Source organism: Akebia trifoliata, chromosome 15, assembly GCF_017979445.1.
Source record: "Akebia trifoliata isolate Shusen 1 chromosome 15, ASM1797944v1, whole genome shotgun sequence".
In the NCBI taxonomy this organism is placed as follows: domain Eukaryota; kingdom Viridiplantae; phylum Streptophyta; class Magnoliopsida; order Ranunculales; family Lardizabalaceae; genus Akebia; species Akebia trifoliata.
In genome coordinates, this window is record NC_141389.1 from 6,319,105 (window position 1) to 6,342,429 (window position 23,325).

A 23,325-nucleotide genomic window follows, 5' to 3' on the forward strand; every position below is an offset into this window, starting at 1 on the left:
TAATGAAGTCTAGTCATCTCAACTGCAAGTTTATAATATAGGTTTAATTTATTTAAATATTTTACTTGATTTAGTGTGCTACAAGTAAAAGTTGATTTGGCAATGTAAGTATGAAAGAGGAGAGGATTTTTTCGGAATTTTAGTCAAAAAATCAAATAGGGTATTTTCTATAAAAAAAAAATTACATTTTACTGTTTTTACCGTTTTGGTAAAAAATATTAATTCCAAAAACGGTAAAATTACCGTTTTTGGAATTAATTGCTACAGTTTACAGTTTTCGTAAATAGTCGAAATGTGGTGCATGTTTTGGTAAATTTGCCTCTTTTAAAAAAAAAAAATTTATATATAACATGTAACTCAGAGAGTTCAAAGCCAAACTTCAATTTCCAAATCCATCTAGTCTAGTTTCAAGTCAATTGGGTCAAAAAAAAAAAAAAACAAGGTTTCAGTAATGAAGTCTAGTCATCTCAACTGCAAGTTTATAATATTGGTTTAATTTATTTAAATATTTTACTTGATTTAGTGTGCTACAAGTAAAAGTTGATTTGGCAATGTAAGTTCTCTTAAATGTATTAAATATTCTAAAATTTGTAATTATGTTTTAAAAAAAATTTATATATAACATGTAATTCAGAGTGTTCAAAGCCAGACTTCAATTTCCAAATCCATCTTCAAGTCAATTGGGTTAAAAGAAAAAGGTTTCACTAATGAAGTCTAGTCATCTCAACTGCAAGAATGTACCTGTCTCTTTGAAATTAATTTTTGCCTAACATTGCTCAACAATTTATGTACTTGCTCAGTTGTTATAACAGAAATCAATCAATTGGGTTGCAAGCACAAACATTAGATGAAAACTACTTTAATTAGACACAGAGTTGCACAGTATTATTTATTACATACATACGCACAACTTGGAACAAAGAAAGTGGTATTGGTTTAAAGATTACTAAATAAGTTTGCTTGATTTCACCGAGGAAAGACTGTGAAGAAGGTTTCGATGGAAGATAGCAAGATAACATAACCTGCAGCAATTAAAGCGATAGTGATCCATGGGCTACGAAAATAAGTGTGCATGAATTCACCTATGTAGACCCTCCTCTTTTTCCGAAGATGGGATTCAATTTCATGTACAACTTCCGAATAGGCAGAAGGAGCAGGAATCAATCCTGTTGCCAATTGGTTAACGAGATTAGCAACTTCCTCATCACTGCCAAGGGAATTGCAAATTATGCCCTCAGAGCGCAACACTTTCACGTCATCAGCATGATCAATAAGTGTATCTAGGAAACAAATGAAGGCGATGAATGCACTCTTTTTAGGGACACCACAACTCGATTCATAGGCAATTAAATTGAGAAACCTATCTTTGGTGTAGTGGTTAAATTCTATTTGAGGAAGTAATAGTTCTCCACTTAGCAAATGAGTTTGGAATTCAACATCACATAAACAAATTGAATTCTTTCTCTTGAATGTAATCCCCATAGCTGGAAGCTCCTTGACTGGAGGGTATGATCGCTTTGATCGCTTTGACCCAGGCTGGGGATGAAGAATAGGTTTGCCACCGACTAGTTTGGCACGAAAAAGGTCTAGGATGTGCAAGGGATACCAATTTTGACTAGCAGATGGTGATGAAATATAGGTTTCGCCAATTTCTGAGTCGATATAGTCGGAAACCATAAGACCAAAGTGATTGTCATGACGAAAGTCCATCAACACCTCCAAAATTAGGTACGGGAGTTGGTTCTCAAGCAAGAACAAATCTCTAGTTATCAAAGCTATGTCATTTCCTGATGTCATCAACATGTTCCATCCACTCGCATACACAACCTGTTCAATGAATTCCAAAATAAAGCAACCATCCAAAAGCATCATGACTGTGAATGCTTCATCACGGAAGTCGAAATTAGCCTTGATGGAATCATCATAGTACATCTTAGCCTGACTAGTTAAAGATTCAAGCTTACTGTAGATATCACGCATGCTAGAGTTACAATCAGTGACAAATCGCCGAGCAAATATGATCTTGAGCTTTTCTATCCTCGCTAGCTTAGGTTTGCCATGGTGATAAGGTCCAATTGATACCACTGCAGGATCAAAGCATTCACTGTAAGCTTTGTTCTCCCGCAGCCATAGTGGTACCCTAGGATTATCAATATAATGTTCCATTTTTTCGTTTGTGGTGTCTATTTCTATGCGGAACAACTCGTCCTTCAGACCTTGTAGCCGGTTGATAGATTCTTCTGGGATCACGTAACTAGGATACAAATGGCATGTGAGGAGACAATTAAAACTAAAAGTTGTTTTCTATCACTTTGTTTTTTTTTTTTTTTTTTCAAAAAATATAAAAATAACGAAAAAAGGAAAATTTTGGACACTTAACCGCCACTATCACAAAATCCTTCAAATTCTTTCAAAAGTTAGAAAATTAGGAGAACAAGGAATTGCCTCCTTCATAACTCCAACTACCGAGATTTCTTATAGTATTGTATTTAATATTCCAACAGCCCATGAATTGGTTATTCCTAAACGAGTTATGAAAGCTGTCATGAACATACCTTGTCTCCACATTGGATCAAGAACATGTCAGAGAGATCAAAAACTGGGAATTCGTATAGGGCCTGTTCTACATGAAAACTAAAAAATTCGACAAGAAAATTTGACGGGCCAAGGCCTAAGAATTTTAGAGACCAAAATTTGATGGCATAGAGCCATTATAACTTGTGATTTTCCCTAGATTCGCCGGCTTAGAGCCATCAAATTTCTCTCACCGTCCATTAATTTGACGGTTTCGTTTTGACAAGAGAAAAAATTTGACAATGGAAATTTTGACGCCATGGTCCGTAAAATTTTACAAGCTTTTTTCACATTGTGCTGAGTGAATTAATTGGCAATTCGTCGAATTAATTGATGAATGTTTTAATCAATTGTCCAAATTCACAGAAAACATGTAGCTTGTCGTTAATTTAAACTACAACTTAGAAACATCGTTTGTTAATGTAATATCTCAATTCTTTCTACAGACAGTCTAGGATACGTATCATCTCTAAAATTTGAATAGGGGGGGGGGGGGGGGGGGCTCAATGGGGCATAAAATGGGCATGTGAGAAAACACAAATTAAACTAAAAATTGATTTCTTTCAGTTATTTTTTCTATTTCAAAAGAAAATTTAATAGTAGGGGAAAAGAGAAATTCATTCTAGTTGTGATTATGGTTTGTGTCAGCCTACAAGGAATGGAGATTTATTGTTCACTGTATAAAATTGTGTATGAGAAGTAACCATTACTCATAATAAATAAATAAAAATTTAGCATTTAAATGGTAGAATAATTTTGCTATGATTTTATAAGCCATTAAAAAGAGATAAAATTTCCCATGTGACAAAAGAGCAGCTTTCCATTGTTTTAATAGCTTTCAATCCCCAAAAAAATAGTTTCCAAGGACCACTTTCCCAAGGAAAGTGGGAAACACTAGACTTTTAAAAATAAATAGAAATAATTCATAATTTATGGTGTCTCAAACCTTAATAAATAACTTGCGAGTAAGAAATACAACTAAACTAAAATAAAAAAAAACAGGGAAAAAAGAAAGAAAGGTACATAATTAAGATAAATAGCTTACCTATGAATAGGTGTAGGCTCGTTGTTGTTTGGCTGGGAATTCCCCTCATTTAAATGCTCTATTTCCCCTTGAATTGTTCTGGTTCACAAATAGGAACAAAGATATGTGTTGAAAAAGCCAAGATAGCAAACACTAAAGATAATAAATAGAACAAAAGTAAATAAGCAAGAACGCAAGATTTGCGTGGTTCGACAAGATTGCCTATGTCCATGACTACAAAGAGAATCCTTTTGACTATGAAAAACCGATTACAATCTCTCTCCTCCCAATGAGAAACCAAGCCACTCATTCTAACCCCATTCGGCTTTAACAATAAGTGTGTATATCAGAAAAAAATAACATAAGTAACCTTAAGAAAAATATTACATATTTTTCCCTTTCCGTAAACCCTAAATTTTTTGGTTAAGGGGACTCCGCCCTAGAGCCCATGAGCAAGGGTGCATTGCCCCCTACATCCCCAACTTGGAGGCGTTGCTCCTTGCACCTCTGCAGTTCAACGGGCTCAGAATCCATGTCATACCCCCAACAGAATACGAGGCACATGCACAACGTTATGAAACCCTATTCTTCAATGAAGATATGTGGTTGAGAGAGAACTAATTGTTGGACATTGGGATTAAGGCAATAATAACCCTTATGCATTAGGTTGTACCAAAATAATAATAATAATAATAATAATACATCAAACAAATTGATATTAGATTTAAGAGAGTGGTTGAGTTAGAGACTGAGAAAGCAATCACAACTAATTTTTTTTCCTAGAAAATGGTAGTCTAATCAAAGAAGAGTTTTCAAGAGGATTAGAGTTTGGAAGAGATTGTCTCAACTTTCAAAAGTGAAATGGAAGTAATGCATGTGCCATTAAGGTTAAACTCCTATCAATAGAAGACAAGAGTATAGAAAGGGGTGGCAATCTCAACACAACTCGAAAATGACACGAAGTTAATGGGCTTGGGTCATGCCTAATTGGGATTAGGTCATAATAGTGTCAACTAGTCTAACACGATTATTAAGTGGTTGGGTTTGGGTTCTGAGTGTCAACCTGCCTAATCCGTTTAAACATATTTAGTTATTCTGTCATTAACGTGTAATTTTAAATATATTAACAATTTTTTAAAGTATTCATTTTTTTTTTTTCTAGAATTTCCTAGAACTTTTTTCCTAATTTTTTTAATCAAATTTTATAAAATATAAATGATGTTTTAAGATATTTTTGAATTAATAAATAGTTAAACTTTAGTTTGAGAAAGATAAAACACTTTTCCTAATAAGTTATTTATTTATATTTATATTTTTTACTCCATTTTTTTCATTAAAATCCAAAGTTATATAGTGTTTGATTCCTAATATTGAAAAAATGTATAATAATGAAATACATTTTGCTTAGTGAATAATAATAATAATAATATTGAAAAACACTTTCCTTCGTTTTCTAACCACATCACTTTATGGCATCCAAAACCATGATCTGATGATACATGGTTTGAAAATAAAATTAAAAAGAAAGTTATTTTTCACCATTAAATTTAGTTTACGGTTGTGTGACTTTATTTTTAGTAATGATAGTTTATTTTTTATGGTGGAAATGGGACTTATTTTTTTCTAATAAAGATTATAATTTTATTAAAGATGTAATATAGGGGTTGGGCCAGGTATACCTATTTATAAATGGGTTGGGTTTGAGTTTAAGTTTTTGACACGATTATTAAATGGATTAGGTTTGGCTTTGGGTTTGGTAAATTTTCGTAATACCCTTAGATCTTTGAAAAGCACTTTTCTTACAAAGGAAAATCCTGTATATATGTAGAACCCAAAAACCATGATTGAAGACACACTTACGGAGATCACGAAATAAATTTTAAGAACTTTAAAAAAATATTAAAATTATTTTCACAGTTGATTTTAGTTTTAATTTTGTGGCCGTCCATATTCAAAACCTTGCATCAAGCTCAAAAATCAAGTTAGTAATTTTATTTTATTTTTTTTGTCAATAATAACTCTGCGTGGAGTGACAGTATAAACTATATTTCCAGACTTTTTATTAAGGCTATGCATCGTTTTGCTGAAATGGATTACTACATTAACAATCCAGCATCACAGCCCTCTAAATTTAATCGAAAAACTTAGATCTTAAAAAAATAAATAAAACAATATTTTGGGGGCTTGATCTATGGTTTTAAAAATGGACGGCTACCAAATTTCAACCTAACTCTAAAATTTAAAATTAAAATTCAACAGTGAAAAAATAATTTTGTTGGAAATTTATTTTTTCAAAATTGATAGAATTTTGTCCTCTACAACCGTGAGGCATTGGATCATGGTTTTTTTTTTTTTTTTTTTAATAATAAGGTGAGCCCAATGACCCTTAGTAGTAAGTGTAAAATCTTTACTAATAACTTAGTAAGGCTAGTCGGACTCTTTCTCTTTTTATTACTTACTTTTGAGGTCTCAACCTTTCTCTAAAGGAAACATACAGCGACTCTTTTGTCATAAATTATAAAATTCATTTTCACAATGTTTAACATTTAAAGGCTTACGAAGGAAGAAAACCAAAAACATTAAATAAAATAATATTATAGAATTATAGAAAAGCTTACGAATCTCCCGGTAGAGGCTCATTGGTCATTGTGTGCGAGCTTCCTTCCATGCTTGCCTTTCTCTCTGGTTAACACACAAACCCTAATTTTCAGATATTTAAAAAAAAAAAATAGCAACAACCAGTTAAAACCCATCACTATACAGTAATTTTCAAAAATAAACAACATTGGTCTTACAGCAGCTGTGGCTAGTGGCAGTCCCTACATGATTATTGCTTTTTGGTAATAAAAAGAAAGAGAGAGAGAGAGGATCTCGATGGTGGTGGTGCTAGTTGACGACCATGGTGACGATGATGGTGGTGGTGGTGGTGGTGGTGGTGGAAAGGTAAAGGAGAAGAATAAGATGAGCTAAAACCTTAGTTGGATTTTTAGATCAGGGTGAATTCATTTTTCATGAAAAATATCAATCAAACACATAAAAAATTTCATTTTCATGATAAAAGAAATACAAATTTTCCCTATTTTTAAGTAACCAAGCTCATCTTAAATAAATCTAAGGTACTTTTCAAATATCTCACCTGTTAAATCATTAAGAAAATGCAACCTTAGCTTAAGGTAAAGGGTAAACCTAATCTTGCATTTAGCTAGGGATAAGGCTAATATAACGAGGAGCCTCCAACATGGCTTGAAGCTATTTTTTATTATAAATTATAAATTCTTTGTTACAACATTTAATATTAAACACAATTGAAAAAACAATCTTTCTAACAACATTTAACATTAAATATAATTGTAAAAAAGAGGAATAAAAAAATATAATAGAATATAAATAACTTACCTATCATCGTCAGATTGAGACTCGTTGGTCTTCGCGTGTGAACTCCCTTCGTTTAAAACATCCTTCATGCTTGCCTAGCTGTTTGGGTTTACACATAAAAAAATCCTAGTTAGGGGTCCACAGGGTTGGGTTTTATTTAGCATAAAGTTGTCTCATTTAATTTGAGTAACGGTTGGGTTTTAATAGATATTGTTTACGTTACAATTGTGTCCAATGATTGAATAAAGAAAAAACTTTACATCAATATATTGTATCAAAATTTTGATGATACGTTCTCCATTGGATTACACATGACATTTCCAAGAAGGTATTTCAAATTTTGATGGAAATGTAGGTGCGTGAAATAAATTCAAGAGACCACATGTCATGTAATGAGGAGGTTTCTTCATAATTCTGAAGCGGCCTACCTACTTTAAAGTGAGACCCATTAGTAAAAAAAAATCATTTATTATATTTTGCACCAAACTGTCAAACCATCCCCTATATGCATTTTGGTTCGAGATTTGATTTAAGTCTAGGACATCCTTAAATGGAGAATCAAATCTAATCAATTGATTTTTAAAATTTTTAATCCAGAACTGAACCATTTGTCTATAAAACCAAATCAAACCAATCCTAACGTTCGGTTCGATTCTAGGTTTGGACTGATCCAATGTGCACTCCTACGCGTAATCTAACTTTTCTTTTTCTCTCTCCTAATTTTTCAGTTCACGAAATAGATGGTGACACATATAAATGTCCTATGCTACATCAATTAAATCTAACGATACACATCCACATTTTGGAGAATATTTTTAGAAACCTCATGTGGTATAAAATAGAAGACATGCCCCTTGACCATGGTCTTCTCTTATAGAACAACATTAAATGACATAAAAGCCCTCATCTTCAACCTTTAGATAAAAAATTATCTTTGATTTTTCTCCCATAAGCTACAGTTTTAAAGCACATTTAAGTTGATAATTTTGTTTTTGAGTCATGATTTTCTAACTAGAAAATCTTCACTCGGTCAATATTTGGCTGACGTGGCAAAGACACAGAACCAAAGATCTTTTTCCTCGGGATAAACAACTGCACATCGTTTATGGGGATGTACATTTGTGTATCCTGGTGAAAAACATCTATGGTTCCGTGTCCTTGCCACATCTGAGTATTGACTGAGTGAAGACTTTCTACTTAGGGGTATCTCCAATATTTGCAAAAATGTCATCAGTTTTATAAAATAGTGGTATGTCAAATATTCATCAAAAATTAAAAGGGGGTGTCTAAATCACCCCAAATATTAAAGGGGGCAAAAAAACTAAAAGATTGGTGGGGGCAAACAACTTTTGCAAAAGAAAGGGAGCAAGAGGCATCGCATCACTTTGAAAACAGGAAATATCTCAAATATGACAACATCTTAGAGCATACCATATCACTTTGAAAAACGTCAGGGTGGGCAACTACTACCTTTAGACTCATATTACAGCTAGAGAGCGAGAGTGAGATCCAATTAGCTCTCCCAACTTTTACTTATTCTCTACCACTAACTCATTTTCATTTTTTTTCTTAATTGGGGTATAATAAGTAAAAATTGGGGTGCCAATAACAGCTTTTTTTCAATGATTCTCAAATATATTCTGAACATTTTTTTATTCTCTAGCGTATTTAATCCAGTTGATCTTCTCACAATAATCCCCAAAGCCAAATTTGATTACATATTTTTCTTAATTTATTTAACAAATAACTTTACTTTATAACGAAAAATGTGCAGCTTGTCATTAATTTTAACAACTTAGAACTTAGAAAAACACTTTCCTTACTATGTAAGGAAAATTTTGTGACCAATCTCCATGTGGAATCCAAAACCTTGATCAGATGTCACATAAATTTTAATAACTTTAAAAAAACAATTAATTTTTCACTATTGAATTTTAATTTTAAATTTGTGACTGTCCATATTCAAAACCTTGGATCAAGCCTAAAATAGGTTTTTTTTGATTTATTTTTCATATAGAGAAAATCTATACTCTGCCTACAGTGACAACACAAGCTACACTTCACCTCTAAAAGGAACAAGAAAAAAAAAAAAAAAGAGGTCTGTTTGATTGCATGGAAACCGAATTTACAACGAATTTGAAATCCTTGAAAAAATGATGGTAGAAAATATGTAGGGTGGAAATTTAAAAAGTGTGTTGGAAAAAAATTCAAAGAGAAGAACAAGAACATGGTTATAATGAATAAGGGTGCAAAGGAGAGAGAGAGAGAGAGAGAGAGAGGATCTCAACGGCGACGGTGCCAATTAATGACCGTGGTGGTGGTGGTGGAAAGGTAAAGGGGAAGAAAAATATGAGCTATATTTTTCGGGGAGGAGGGGGGGAGGTGAATTTTTTCCATTGATACAGTGGGAAAATGAAATCTAAAACCTTGGCTGGATTTTTAGATTTGGGTAAATTCATTTTTCATGAAAAATATCAATCAAACACATAAAAAATATCATTTTTTATAAAAGATGTCATTTTTCATAATAAAAGAAATACAATTTTCCTCTATGTTTAGGTAATCAAACACACCTTAAATAAATCTAGGGTACTTTTCAAATATCTCACCTGTTAAATCATTAAGAAAATGCAACTTTAAGATAAGGTGTAAACCTAATCTTGCATTTAGCAAGGGATAAGCCTAATATCATTAATTTAATAGAGGGTCTTTCTAAAGTACTCATAAATTATATCTATTAAGGAAGACTTTTCAGGTCTTAACCTTGAGTTGGGGTTAGAAAAGTCCACTTAATAACGTTTGTTTAATGAGGAGCCTCAAACATGACATGAAGCTATTTTTTATTATAAATTATAAATTCTTTATTACAATATTTAATATTAAATATAATTGAAAAAACAATCTTTCTAAAAACATTTAACATTAAATATAATTCTAAAAAATAAAGAATAAAAAAAATATATAATAGAATATAAATAACTTACCGACTACTATAAGATTGAGACTCGTTGGTCTTCGGGTGTGAACTCCCCTCATTTAAACTCTCGTTCATGCCTGCCTAAGTGTTTGGGTTTACACACAATACAAAAATCCTAATTTTTAGATGTCCGAAAGAACAGAGCTCTATTAGAATTTTATAGACGAAAGTGTAATTAGGGATCCACACGGTTGGGTTTGATTTGATTTGACATAAAGTTGTGTTGACTTTTTTTAATTTGAATAACGTTTGGATTTGATTTGACAAAAAGTTGTCTCATTTAATTTGGATTACGATTGTGTTGAATGATTGAATGAAGAAAAAAATTTAAATCGATATATTGTACCAAAATTTTGATGACACCTTCTCCATTGGATTATAGGTGGCATTTCTAAGGAGGTATTCCAAATTTTGATGAAAAAAATAGGTATGTGAAATAAATTCAAGACATCACGTGTCATGTAATGAAGAGGTTTTTTCACAATTTTGAAGCGGCCTAACACTTTAAAGTGAGACCCATTAGAATAAGAAAATCATTTATTATGTTTTGCACCAAATTGTCAAACCATCCCTCTATCCTAATTTTCAGATGTTAAAAAAAAAAAGAGCTCTCTTAGAATTTTATAGATGAAAGTGTAATTAAGGGTCCATACGGTTGGCCTTGATTTGACATAAAGTTGTCTCATTTAATTTAGGTTACAATTGTGTTCAATGATTGAATGAAGAAAATATTTTAAATTTATATATCATATCAAAATTTTGATGATACCTTCTCCATTGGATTACACGTGGAATTTCTAAGGAGGTATTCCAATTTTGGTGGAAATATAGATGCGTAAAATTAATTCAAGACACCACATGTCATGTAATGAGGAGGTTTCTACATAATTTTGATGCGGCCTACCTATTTTAAAGTGAGACCCATTAGAACAAATTACAGAAAATTTATCAACTAATCCTAACTTTGGTGATACTTGTGCTGTGCATTTGCACATGCCACCTACTAGTAAAAATAAAACCTAACATGAAAAAAACAAAACATTATACCTTATAGAATTTAAAATTTAACCATTTTTACATTACAAAACACAAAAATAATTAAAACATTACTACAAAATTAAGGGTACACAATTCTATCCAAAAATAAAAAATTACAATTTGATAAACAGGATAGGGGTGAAGATGGGTTTAACAGGATTTGAACCTAGGTCATGGGATCTGTTAGATGATATTATTTATTTATTTGTTTATTTCCTATTATTAGTAGATATCCTATTATTGGTAGGTTTCCTATTTTCTAACGAGTCTATAAAAACACAATTATTATGTAATATCATTATTCAGTCTTATTGGAATAAGAAATCCTAGTTCTCTTGACTTTTATATGGTATCAGAGCCACCATTTTATGGATTTTATTCATCTTGTTGAAGAAAGATTATTCTTAGTCACAGCTTTCGTGGATCGAACTGTTGTATAATCGTTTTCGATAATGTTTGCTTGCTCCCACACGTCTTGATTGGATTCTGGTTTGATTTCACATCTCAGTTTGACATCTTGATTGGATTCTGGATTGATTTTGCATCTTAGTTTGACATCTTCATTGAATTTTGGTTTGATTTCGCATCTTAGCATCTTAGTTTGACGTTTTCATTGGATTCTGGTTTGATTTCGCATCTTAGTTTGATTTCATTTATTGTTTGGTGACTATTTGTTAGTCTTCTTTATTTTTTTTCTCATCATGGCTGGTTGTAAAGATGATTCTCTCTAGTCGATTAGTGTGCAATTAAATGAAAAAAATTATTCATATTGAAGTTATGTTATGAAGAATTTTTTGCGGGATAAATCTATGTGAGGTTATGTTACGGGTACAAGAATTCAACCTACAGACAAGGATACTGATTATACAGAATCGTTGGATGCTTGGGAGACTGATAATTCGAAGATCATCACTTGGATCAATAATTCTGTTACGCACTCTATAGGTGCTCAGTTGGCAAAGTATGAGACTGCCAAGGAGGTTTAGGATCATCTAGCAAGACTATACACGTAGTCTAACTTTGCAAGACAGTATCAGTTAGAGACAGATATCCGTGCTCTTCAGCAGAAGGATATGAGTATTCAAGGTTTTTATTCTGTCATGTCAGAATTATTGGACCAGTTAGCACTTACAGAATCCATTGAATTAGGAGCATTCCCACCTTACATCACACTCAGAGACGAGCAACGACTGGTACAATTTCTGATGGCCTTCCGTGATGATTTTGAAAGATTGTGTGGGACAATTTTACATCGTAGCTACTCTCTTCTGTTGATTCAGTGGTCAATGAACATTTAGCTGAGGAGATATATCTTATGTCTCAGGCAAACAAACGAACTGTCCCAACGCCTACTCCATTTGTTTTTGTTGCTACTCAAATACCCTCGAATATTAATCAAAATAGGTCAAATTCGAAGGTTTTTCCTGATGAATGTGCTTTATGTAAGAAAAATGTGACTGGAAGGCTCAGTACCTGTTACTGTTGAATAAAGTCAAACCACCACAACCCCAACAGTAGCAACAACAACGACGACGACCTCAGCAGCCACCACTGCCATCTCAGATTCCTCCATCGAAATTTGGTAATCAATCACCCTAGCCTAATAATGTAGTAGCTGTACCATCATTAGATCCATATATGTTTGAGCAGTTTCAACAGTCTTTTGCCTCACAGCCACATGCCATGTCTGATGCCTCTCATATAGGTTTGTCATCTTCTAGTACTTCAGGTATATCTCCCTCCTTGTGGATCTTAGATTCTAGCACCTCTCATCATATATCACCTAATCTGTCATCATCTATTTCTTTATCTCTCAATTCAATTGTGTTAGTTGTGAATGCTGATGGCACTCCTATGCCATTAGTAGGTGTTGGTTCCATTGTTACATCGTGTTTGTCTGTTTCAAATGTTTATTACATTCCTAGTCTTACTTTGAATCTTGTTTCTGTTAGTCAATTATGTGAATCGGGATACTTAGTCTCTTTTTCTTCTTCTACTTGTTATGTGCAGGACTCGCGATCTCAGAAACTGATTGAGACAGGCCGTAAGTAAGGGGGACTCTATGTTTTGGATCAGCTCAAAGTACCGAAAGTTTCAGCTTCAAGTATGGATTTGTCATATTTTCATTTGATTCGTTCCTTTTCTGATTTTTATTTATGGCATTCTCGTTTAGGTCATGTCTCAGCGTCTCGTTTACAGTTTTTAGCTTTTACTGGAGCATTAGGAAATTTAAAAACTCATGATATTTCTAATTGTAGTGGTTGCAAACTGCCAAAATTTTCTGTTTGACGATTTTATAGAAATTTTTCGTTTACTCTTGATCCATTTGATCTTGTTTATTCTGATGGATGGGGACCTTCCCCTATAACCACAAAAAAGGGGTCATGATATTATGTTTCGTTTATTGATGACTACACTCGTTATTCTTGGGTTTATTTTATGAAACGTCATTCTAATTTTCTTTCTATTTTCAATAATTTAATAGCTCTTGTAAAAACTCGACATTTAGCTGTCATAAAATATTTTTGTTCTGATTTGGGAGGAGAATACACTTCTAACGATTTTTCTTATTTGCTTGCTTCCGATGGTACTCTTCATCAAACCTCTTGTACAGATACCCCCGTATAGAATGGTGTTGCAGAAAGGAAACATAGGAGCTTCCCACTAACAACTCAGTAGATTTTGGTCTCTTGGTTCCTGATACAGCTGTTCCTCCTCCTATGGTTGACCAATCATCTCTTAAGACTGCGGTTCATCTTTCTATTCGCCAGTCTACACGTCCTCGTAAGTCTACTAAGCTACTAGATTTTTCTTATTCTTGTTATTCTAGTTCTTTTGCTTTATTTTTAGCTTATATTCATCATCTTTCTGAGCCTTTGTCCTATATAGAGGTTGTTCATGACCTACTTTGGCAGGATGCTATGGTTGAGGAACTTATTGCTCTGCATCAAACTCGTATTTGGGACTTGGTATCTTTACTACCAGGAAAACGCACCATTGGTTATCGCTAGGTCTACAAAATCAAAATTAAATCCGATGGATCTATTGAAAAATATAAAGCCCGACTTGTTGCTAAGGGTTATTCTAGTATGACATGGATTATGAGGAGACTTTAGCACATGTTGCAAAAATGACTACTGTTTGTATCGCAGTTGCTTCTATTCGTCGATGGCACATATCTCAGATGGATGTCAAAAATGCATTTTTGAATGGTGATCTTCATGAAGAAGTTTACATGGAGCCTCCTCCTGGTGTTTCTCACAAACCTGGTAAAGTCTGCAAGCTTCGAAAAGCCCTTTATAGTCTCAAACAAGCAACCCGAGCCTGGTTTGAGAAATTTTCTACTGTGATTACTTCGCTTGGCTTTCATCCTAGTCATCATGATTCGGTATTGTTTGTCAAATGTACTGGTGCAGGTCGTATTTTGCTCTCTTTATATGTTGATGATATGATTATTACTAGTGATGATGTTGACGGCATTGCATCTTTGAAGTCTGAGTTAGCTCGTTGATTTGCAATGAAAGATTTGGGCACGCTATGTTATTTTCTAGGCATTGAGGTTGCCTCATCTCCGAAAGGTTATATTTTATCCCAGTCCAAGTATATAGCTGATATATTTGAATGTGCACATCTTACTGATAATAAGGTTGTTGATACCCCTCTTGAGACTAATGCTTGGTACTCTCCGTCTAATGGTTCTCCCTTGCTAGATCCTAGTTTATATTGTACTATTGTTGGCAGCTTGATTCATCTCACCATCACTCATCCAGTTATTACACATGTTGTTCATGTAATTAGTCAGTTTGTTACTTCGCCTACTATAGTTTATTGGGCTGTTGTTCTTCGTATATTAAGATATCTTCGGGGCACGCAGTTTCAGAGTCTTTTACTTCCATCTAATTCATCCCCTAGAGCTGCGTGCGTACTCTGATGCTGATTGGGCGGGTGATCCTACAGATCGCAAGTCCACCATTGGCTTTTGTATTTTTCTTTGCGATTCTCTTATTTCTTGAAAGAGTAAGAAGCAAGATGTTGTTTCTAGATCTTCCACAAAAACAAAATATTGTGTCATGGCTTCTACTCCTTGTGAGATAGTTTGGTTACGTTGGTTACTTGTAGATATGGGTATTTTTCTTCATCATCTTACTCCCTTATATTACGATAATAAGAGTGGTATTCAGATTACTTGTAATTCGGTATTTCATGAGCAGACCAAACATATTGAGATCGATTGTCACGTCACTCGACATCATTTTCAACTTGGAACCATCACACATTGCCTTTAATTCCTTCCTCCGTGCAAATTGACGACATATTTACCAAGGCGTACTCCACTTTGCTTTTTCGTTTCTTGTTTGGCAAACTCTCCATGCATCTAGCAGTAGCATCGTGAATTTAGGGGGGAGTGTTAGATTATATTATTTATTTATTTTTCTTCTTTCCTATTATTTGTAGATATCCTATTATTGGTAAGTTTCCTATTTTCTAGTGAGTCTATAAAAACACGATTATTATGTAATTTCATTATTCAGTCCTATTGGAATAAGAAACCCTAGTTCTCTTAACTTTCACAGGATCAACTCTCCTCAAGCTCCATTTCATATCTAATTTCTTTCTCAACAAGTAGAGACAATTGTAGAGAATGGGGTCATGGCAGAAAGCATATGATGTCTCTATATTACTACCAAAGTATCAAAACCATCAAATTATTATTGCATGCATTATTACCAAAGTTAGTTTGATATTTATTAAAACGTTCAAATACTTTTGTTTTAATTTCATTTATATTACATTGTCCAACTTAATAATCATTTTAATTTCAACAGCACCTTCACATATGCCTCCCTACACACTCATCACAGGACTGTAGATCATTTGCCTCGTGATATGCATAATCATAAATATTTTTCTTGTGTATCCTGAGGCAAATGATCTACAATTCTGTGATGGAGGCGTGGAGAGGCGCATGTTAAAGGTGGGTGTCAGATTAGCACGGAGAATATTTGAGAACTACATATGTGGTTTAAATCAGAGGTGCACATTGCATCGAGCCAAATCGAGAACTAAACTTAACCGAACCAATATAGTTAGGGTTGATTTGAGAATGGTCAATGCAATTAGACTAAGTTCTAGATATTTTAACAACTTTGCTTAACCTATAGATTTCTTTAGAACTTGTGAGCAAAGACTAGATTAACTATAGGTTGTTAGAGAGTTAGTTGGGTTAGATAACCATAATATCTATAGACACCCCATTTTCGTACTTGCCTGATTAATCAACTCGTCAACCCGATCATGACGGTTCCCAATGATGGATGGTTATTCCAATACTCTGTTTATTACCAGATATGTTTCAGAAATTCGTATGAGGTATCTCAAACTAATAAAATTATAGAAATCGTGCTACGCTAGAAAAATATAACCCTAAAAGCCTAGAAATCATCATTTTTCAAACAAAAAGAAACTTCAAGATAAAAAATACTAAAAAAAATGATCAAATTACCAAAATACCCCTAACCTCAAAACACCCCTTAGAACCTACATTATGCTCAAAAAAATCCTTTCAAACACATAAAACAACAAATCAAAATCAAATAAACCATTTCCCCAATGTTCACAAATTTTGACAAAATTACAAAAATACCCCTTATAAAGTTCATGATCATTTCGCACAAAAAATTTCATCAATTATACAAATCAATATTCCCATTGAATTCCTTACGAAAATCGATTCCAAAACATCCTAGAGCATTAAGACCAAAGTCACCTTAACCCTAATAAAATTCTATTTAAACTCTAAAACGATCTAATATAATTCTAATTAAACACTAATTCTATCTAAAATAATTCTAATTAAACACTAACTTTATCTAAAATAATTCTAATTAAACACTAATTCTATCTAAAAAGTACCTAAAAAAAATCTATAAATAATGGTCTTTACAACCTATTTTCATATCCAAGAGAAAATCCTAGAAAAAGTAAGTCAAGAAGCCTCCCCAACCTTCCCAAAACCCTAATTTTGAAGTCCTAACTCATTACCTAACATCTATACCTCAACTTTAGCTCAAAAAACACCCAAAAACCCTTCCAAAATACCTTGAAATCCATAAAAAAATTCTGAAAACTCACAGATCTAAGAAGAAGATACCTCAACTTGGAGATTAGAAATCAGATCCGATGACGGGCAAATAGCAAGGAAATACATACGAGGATACTTTCCGCCAGTACTGAGGAAATCATTGTAATTCGCGAGGTAATTTTCTATTTATTATTATTTGTTATTTATTTTTTTTGTCTATTATTTGTTATTCATTTCTAAGTCAACATAACTGTAAATCATATTTTCACTTTGACCTTCGGGGTCTTTCTTAAAGTCCATCAACACCTTCAAAATTGGGTATGGGAGCTGGTTCTCAAGCAAGAACAAATCTCTAAATATAAAATGCAGGTCATTTCCGAATGCTAACAACTCCTTGTTACTGGTAGCAAACTGGATATGATAAATGAAATCTAAACCAAAGCAACCATCCAAAAACATCATGATTGTGAATGCTTCGTCATCTAAAGAAGAAATGAACTCCTCATCGTAGCACTTCCTTGCGTCATCCCTTACAGATTCAACCATACTGTAGACATTTTTGTAGGCCTCATCAATGTTAGGACCAATTTCACTAACAAATCGCCGAGCAATTGTGATCTTGAGTTCTTGTAACGTCGATGATACTAATTTTTTTTGGTGATAAGGTCCAATTGATACCACTGTAGGCTCAAAGCATTTCTTATTAGCTTCGTTCTTCATCCATTCTGGTACCCTAGGAATTTTAATGTTGCCCTTGGTCCTTTCGGTGGTGGTGCCCTTCTTTATGTTGTCCAACAACTCGTCCTTTTGACTTCTTGGGATGGATGTATCTGTAATCATGGAACTAACACACAAATGGCATGTGAGGAGACAACTAAAACTATAAGTTGTCTTCTATCACTCTGTTCTTTTTTTCAACTATATATAAAAATAATGAAAAAGGAATATTTTAGACACTTAACCACCACCATCACAAAATTCTTTAAATTCTTTCAAAAAGTAGAAAATTTGGACACTTTTTTATGTGTTTTAATAGTACGGCTTTAACATTCCAAAAGCCCCATGAATTGGTTTTTACCATACGGGTCATGAAAGGTTTAATGAAGTCTCCACATTGGATCAAGAACGAGTTGGTGGGATCAAAACTGGTAATTCGTATAGGGTCAGGTCATACCAATTCACTAAATTAATTAGCAATTCGTTGAATTAATTGATGTATTGTTCACTCGATTGTGCAACTTTGGTTACATATTTTCCTCACTTTTTTTAACAACCAAACTATACTTTTTGACAGAACTCATGCCATGGTTTCAAATCTTTGTCTTGAGTCAATTAATCTTGGACAAGATAAAACCTTGATTCACAATTATTTATACATGCATAATTGTATAAAAATGATTATAAATATTTTTATGAAATAAGGAATGAAGATTAAAAGATGTTTAATCATAAAATCATATTTAATTTAGATAATAAATATTTAAATTCTAATAAAATTAATAGAGTTGCCATTACCACCCTTACTGTTACTTATTAAACCACAATTTCTTCAATCATTTATCTCAGCCAAATTAAAGCTTCAAACACACTCTTCAAACATTATAAGGGTTTTCCACATATTATAATCTCAACATCTCAACATTATAAAACACCGTAACACTGGTCAGGGGTGGAGCCAATATTTTCTTGTAAGAAGAGAATTGACATTGGGGAGATAATTCAAAGGTTTTTTTATATTAAAAGTTGAAGAAAATGGACATTTAGATCATTTTTCATTAGTCCATGTAAGAAGACCTAATTCAATTGTCATCAGTTTAAAAAATAAGATACCTCAAATATTCCCCAAAACTCCTACATGTCCCTTTGATCTAGCTCTTCTTTAATAGATTAATGCAAAATGATCTCGTTAATCTCGTTTTCAACCTGAAATCATAATCCATTTGATTTTTCTTTCCAAAGTTGATTGGGTAAAATTTTAACCCTAACCTTCAACCTTGAGATTGATATACTTTAACCTTCAGGCCTAAAGAAGAGGATAGGATTTTTGGAGTAGAAGATGATGTGATATTTTGATAGAAAAGTATATTGTTTTCACCAAGTAATCAAGGCGAGGTAATGACGTATTGAACATGAAGATAAATAGGTTAAAATTAATTTACAATGATAAATATTTTTAGGATGAAAATTTCTTAGAAAAATTTCTTAGTGATTTAATATGAGGGTATTTAGATTATTTTTTGTTAGTTTGGGATAGAAGAACAATGTCAAAGGGTGCATGACTGTATGTCATCTATTTCAAAATAGGGTTATCTCAAATATTTGCAAAAATGTAGAGGGGAGGAGAGGGGGAGGGCTAGAAAGACAAAAGGGTATGTCATCAGTTTTATAGAATAGTGGTATGTCAAATATTCATCAAAAATTAAGAGGCGGTGTCTAAATCACCCCAAATATTTAAGGGGGCAAAAAAATTAAAAGATTGGTGGGAGCAAACAACTTTTGCAAAAGAGAAGGAGAAAGAGAAAGAGAAAGAGGCATGGCATCAATTTGAAAACAGGGGACATCTCAAATATAACATGTTAGAGGGTACTATATCACTTTGAAAAAGCTCAGGGTGGGCAATTACTACCTCTAGACTCATATTACAGCTATAGAGAGAGATTCTATTAGCCTCCAACTTTTACTTATTCTCTACCACTTACGCATTTTCCTTTTTTTAATTGGGTATAATAAGTAAAAGTTGGGGTGCCAACAACAGCTTTTTTTTTTTATGATTCTCAAAAATATTCTCAACAGTTTTTTTATTCTCTAGCATATTATGAACATTTTCTTAGTTTATTTAACAAATAACTTTACTTTTTAACAAAAAATGTGCAGCTTGTCATTAATTTTAACAACTTAAGAACTTAGAAAAAAACTTTCCTTACTATGTAAGGAAAATTTTGAGTCCGATCTCCACGTGGAATCAAAAACCTTGATCAGATGTCACATAAATTTTAATAACTTTAAAAAAAAAAAAAAAATTTCACTATTAAATTTTAATTTTAAATTTGTGAGTGTCCATATTCAAAACCTTGGATCAAACCTAAAGTAGGGTTTTAATTTTTTTATATAGAGAAAATCTATACTCTGCCTGCATGGACAACACAAGCTATGTTTCCAAGGAATAAGATGAGTTATGTTTTTCTTTATTTTTGGGCTCATTGACAAAGTGGGAAAATTAAATCTAAAACCTTAGCTAGAATTTAAGATTACGGTGAATTCATTTTTCATAAGAAACATCAATCAAACACATAAAAAAAATGTCATTTTTCATAATAAAAGAAATACAATTTTTCACTATTTTTAAGTAATCAAGCACACCTTAAAAAAATATAGGGTACTTTTCAAATATCTCACCTGTTAAATCATTAAGAAAATGCAAGGGATAAGCCTAATATCATTAATTTAATAGAGGGTCTTTCTAAAATACCCATAAATTATATCTATTAAGGAGGATTTTTCAGCTCTTAACCTTGGGTTGGGGTTAGAAAAGTCCACTTAATAACGTTGGTTTAATGAGGAGCCTCAAACATGACATGAAGCTATTTTTTATTATAAATTTTACAGGCGAAAGTGTAATTCGTCGAATTAATTGAAGAATGTTTTAATCAATTGTCCAAATTCACAGAAAACACACAGCTTGTCTTTAATTTAACAGCAACTTCGAACCATCATTTGTCAATATAAAATCTCAATTCTTTCTACAGACAGTCTAGGCTACATATCACCTCTAAAATTTGAAAATAAGTTTTTTATTCATGGGCGATGATGAGATCCTTTATTTACGTGTAAAACTGGTTGTAATCTCTACAATCTCTTACTTGTAATAAATAAATAAATAAATCAAAATTCAGCAATTAAATGGTAGAATAAATTTGCTATGATTTTATAACCCATTAAAAAGAGATGAAATTTCCCCTGTGGCAAAAGTGCAGCTTTCCATTGTTTTAACAGCTTAGCATAATAAAAAAATATCTATGTCAATCCACAAAGGTTGGTGAGATTGCCAACGTGGATAAAATATCGGACACCCCCCAGAGATTCGTCATTCTCAGTTGTCCATGTATGTGGAAGGCATCTCAACGTGGGTAAAATATAAGTATTTTGTAAATTCAGATATCCTTAAATACATGTGGACTAATAGAAATATGGGGTCTCCAAAATGTGGGATTCAAAGAATTTATCCCAAAAATTATATGGTGTGTGTGGGTGGAGGGAACAAATTGCAAATACATCTAGGATTAGTCGGGTGCTCTAAGAAGCTGAAGTATTAAATCTTCAGTTGCAACAGTGTAGGCTACACCTCACCAAGAAACATTTTACTCATGGAAAAGTCAAGTTGAGATTTGACAGAATCATGATCGACCAATTGCAAGATACCAAAGTGTTTAGTTTTGTAAATTGGGAACACTCTCAATACATGTGGCTTCATGGGATTCTATTAAATCTCTGAATGACATGACTATGAGCGAAAAAAATTTCATTTCACCCCTAAATTTTTATTTGTTTTTAAAAAAAAAGGTGACCAACGAGAGAATAAAAAAGTTTCCAAGGACCACTTTCCCAGGGGAAGAGGGACACACTAGACTTTTAAAAATAAAATAATATTGTGACGGAAATAATTCATAATTTATGGTGTCTCAAACCGTATTTGAGGCTCTCCTTTAAACTATCCTTAATAAATATCTTGCAAGTAAGAAACACAACTAAATTATAAAATAAAATAAAAAAAGAGAAAAAAAGAAAGAAAGGTACATAATTAAGAAAAATAGCTTACCTAAAATCAAGTGAAGACTTGTTGCTGTTTGGTTGTGAATTCCACTCATTTAAATGCTCCATTTCCTCCACTTGAATTATTCTGATTCAAAAATAGGAACAAAGATATGTACTGAAAAAGCCAAGATAACAAACACAAAAGATAATAAATAGAATTAAAGTAAATAAGCAAGAACACAAGATTGCCTATGTTCATGACTGCATAGAGAATCCTTTTGACTAAGAAAAAAACTATTACAATCTCTCTCCTCCCTCTAAGAAACGGAGCCACTTATTCAAACCCAATTCGGGTTTCACAATAATTGTGTATATCATAAAAAATAATGCAAGTAACCTTAAGAAAAATATTATGTATTTGCCCTTTTCGTAAACCCTAAATTTTTTGTCATAGGGACTCTGCTCTAGAACCCATGAGTAGGGTGCGTTGCCCCTTGCATACCCAACTCGGGGGCGTTGCTCCCTGCACCTCCGCAATTCAACGGGCTCAGTATCTTGAAATCCTATTCTTCTATGAGAATATGTGATTGGGACACACTAAAGGTGAGAGTAAATGATTGTGGCATAAGAATATGGGATTGAATCTCCAAATTGAAAAAATCTTACAAAAAAAAAAAAAAAAACATTTTGAGAGAGAACTAATTGTTGGACAGTGGGATTAAGGCAATAATACTCCATACGCATTAGGTTGTACCAAAAAAAGTAATACATCAAACAGAATGATATTAGATTTAAGAGAATGGTAAGAGTTAGAGACTGGGAAAGCAAGCACAACCAATTTTTTTATATTGAAAATGGTAGTTTAGTTTGGTTCGAAGAAGTAGTTCGGAAGAGGTTGTTTCAACTTTCAAAAACTGAAATAGAACTAAATGCATGTGCCATTAAGGCTAAACTCCCATCAATAGAAGAAAGGAGTATAGATGTTACAAAATTCATCAATCTCGTTCAAAAATTAGATTTTTATTTATTTAAGAATAAGGAGTCCCCTGCTTAATTCATTGAGTTAATTAGAGATTCATGGAATCAATAAATGAATTGTTCAATCATTTTCTTTAATTAAATCAGCCCTAATCTTGACTGCTCTCCATCTCTTGACATCATAACTCATGTACTTATTTTGTTGGTTACAACATCATTTATTTTTCAGTCGCGATAATCTAACTACCCCATGTTGCAAACTCAATTAACTATCCTGATGTGACAAGTTCAGGAACCGTAGATCTATGCTCCTCGGGATACACGGTTCCATTGAGATACACTTTTTTTATGGGGAAGTGCAGTTGTGTATCCCGAGGAGCGTAGATCTATGATTCCTGAACTTGTCACGTCAGGGTAGTCTGTTGAATTTTCCTCATGGGTTAGTATATATATATATATTTTTTAATTTTTTTATGATCCTCAAATGTATTCTAAATCCAAATGATCCCATCCAAATAATCCCCA

General features: G+C 32.8%; 1 protein-coding gene across 4 annotated transcripts in view; it reads right to left on the bottom strand.

The window, feature by feature from the left end:
- Positions 1-728: 728 nt before the first annotated feature.
- The window catches only part of LOC147384118 (UPF0481 protein At3g47200-like), a 44,022-nt gene continuing 21,425 nt past the window's right edge, over positions 729-23,325 (bottom strand). Inside the window, exons 1-5 of one of the 4 annotated variants that reach the window (XM_086425409.1) lie at positions 9,958-10,105; positions 6,995-7,072; positions 6,217-6,280; positions 3,620-3,697; positions 729-2,254 (exon numbers count right to left, since the gene is read on the bottom strand). In XM_086425409.1, the coding sequence (XP_086281535.1) occupies positions 967-2,254; positions 3,620-3,697; positions 6,217-6,280; positions 6,995-7,001 (1,437 nt within the window). In that variant the 5' untranslated portion in view covers positions 7,002-7,072; positions 9,958-10,105 and the 3' untranslated portion in view covers positions 729-966. Of the gene's footprint in view, positions 2,255-3,619; positions 3,698-6,216; positions 6,281-6,994; positions 7,073-9,957; positions 10,117-21,886; positions 21,968-23,325 lie in introns of those variants that run through there. The other 3 variants (XM_086425410.1, XM_086425408.1, XM_086425407.1) reach the window with 3 other exon arrangements.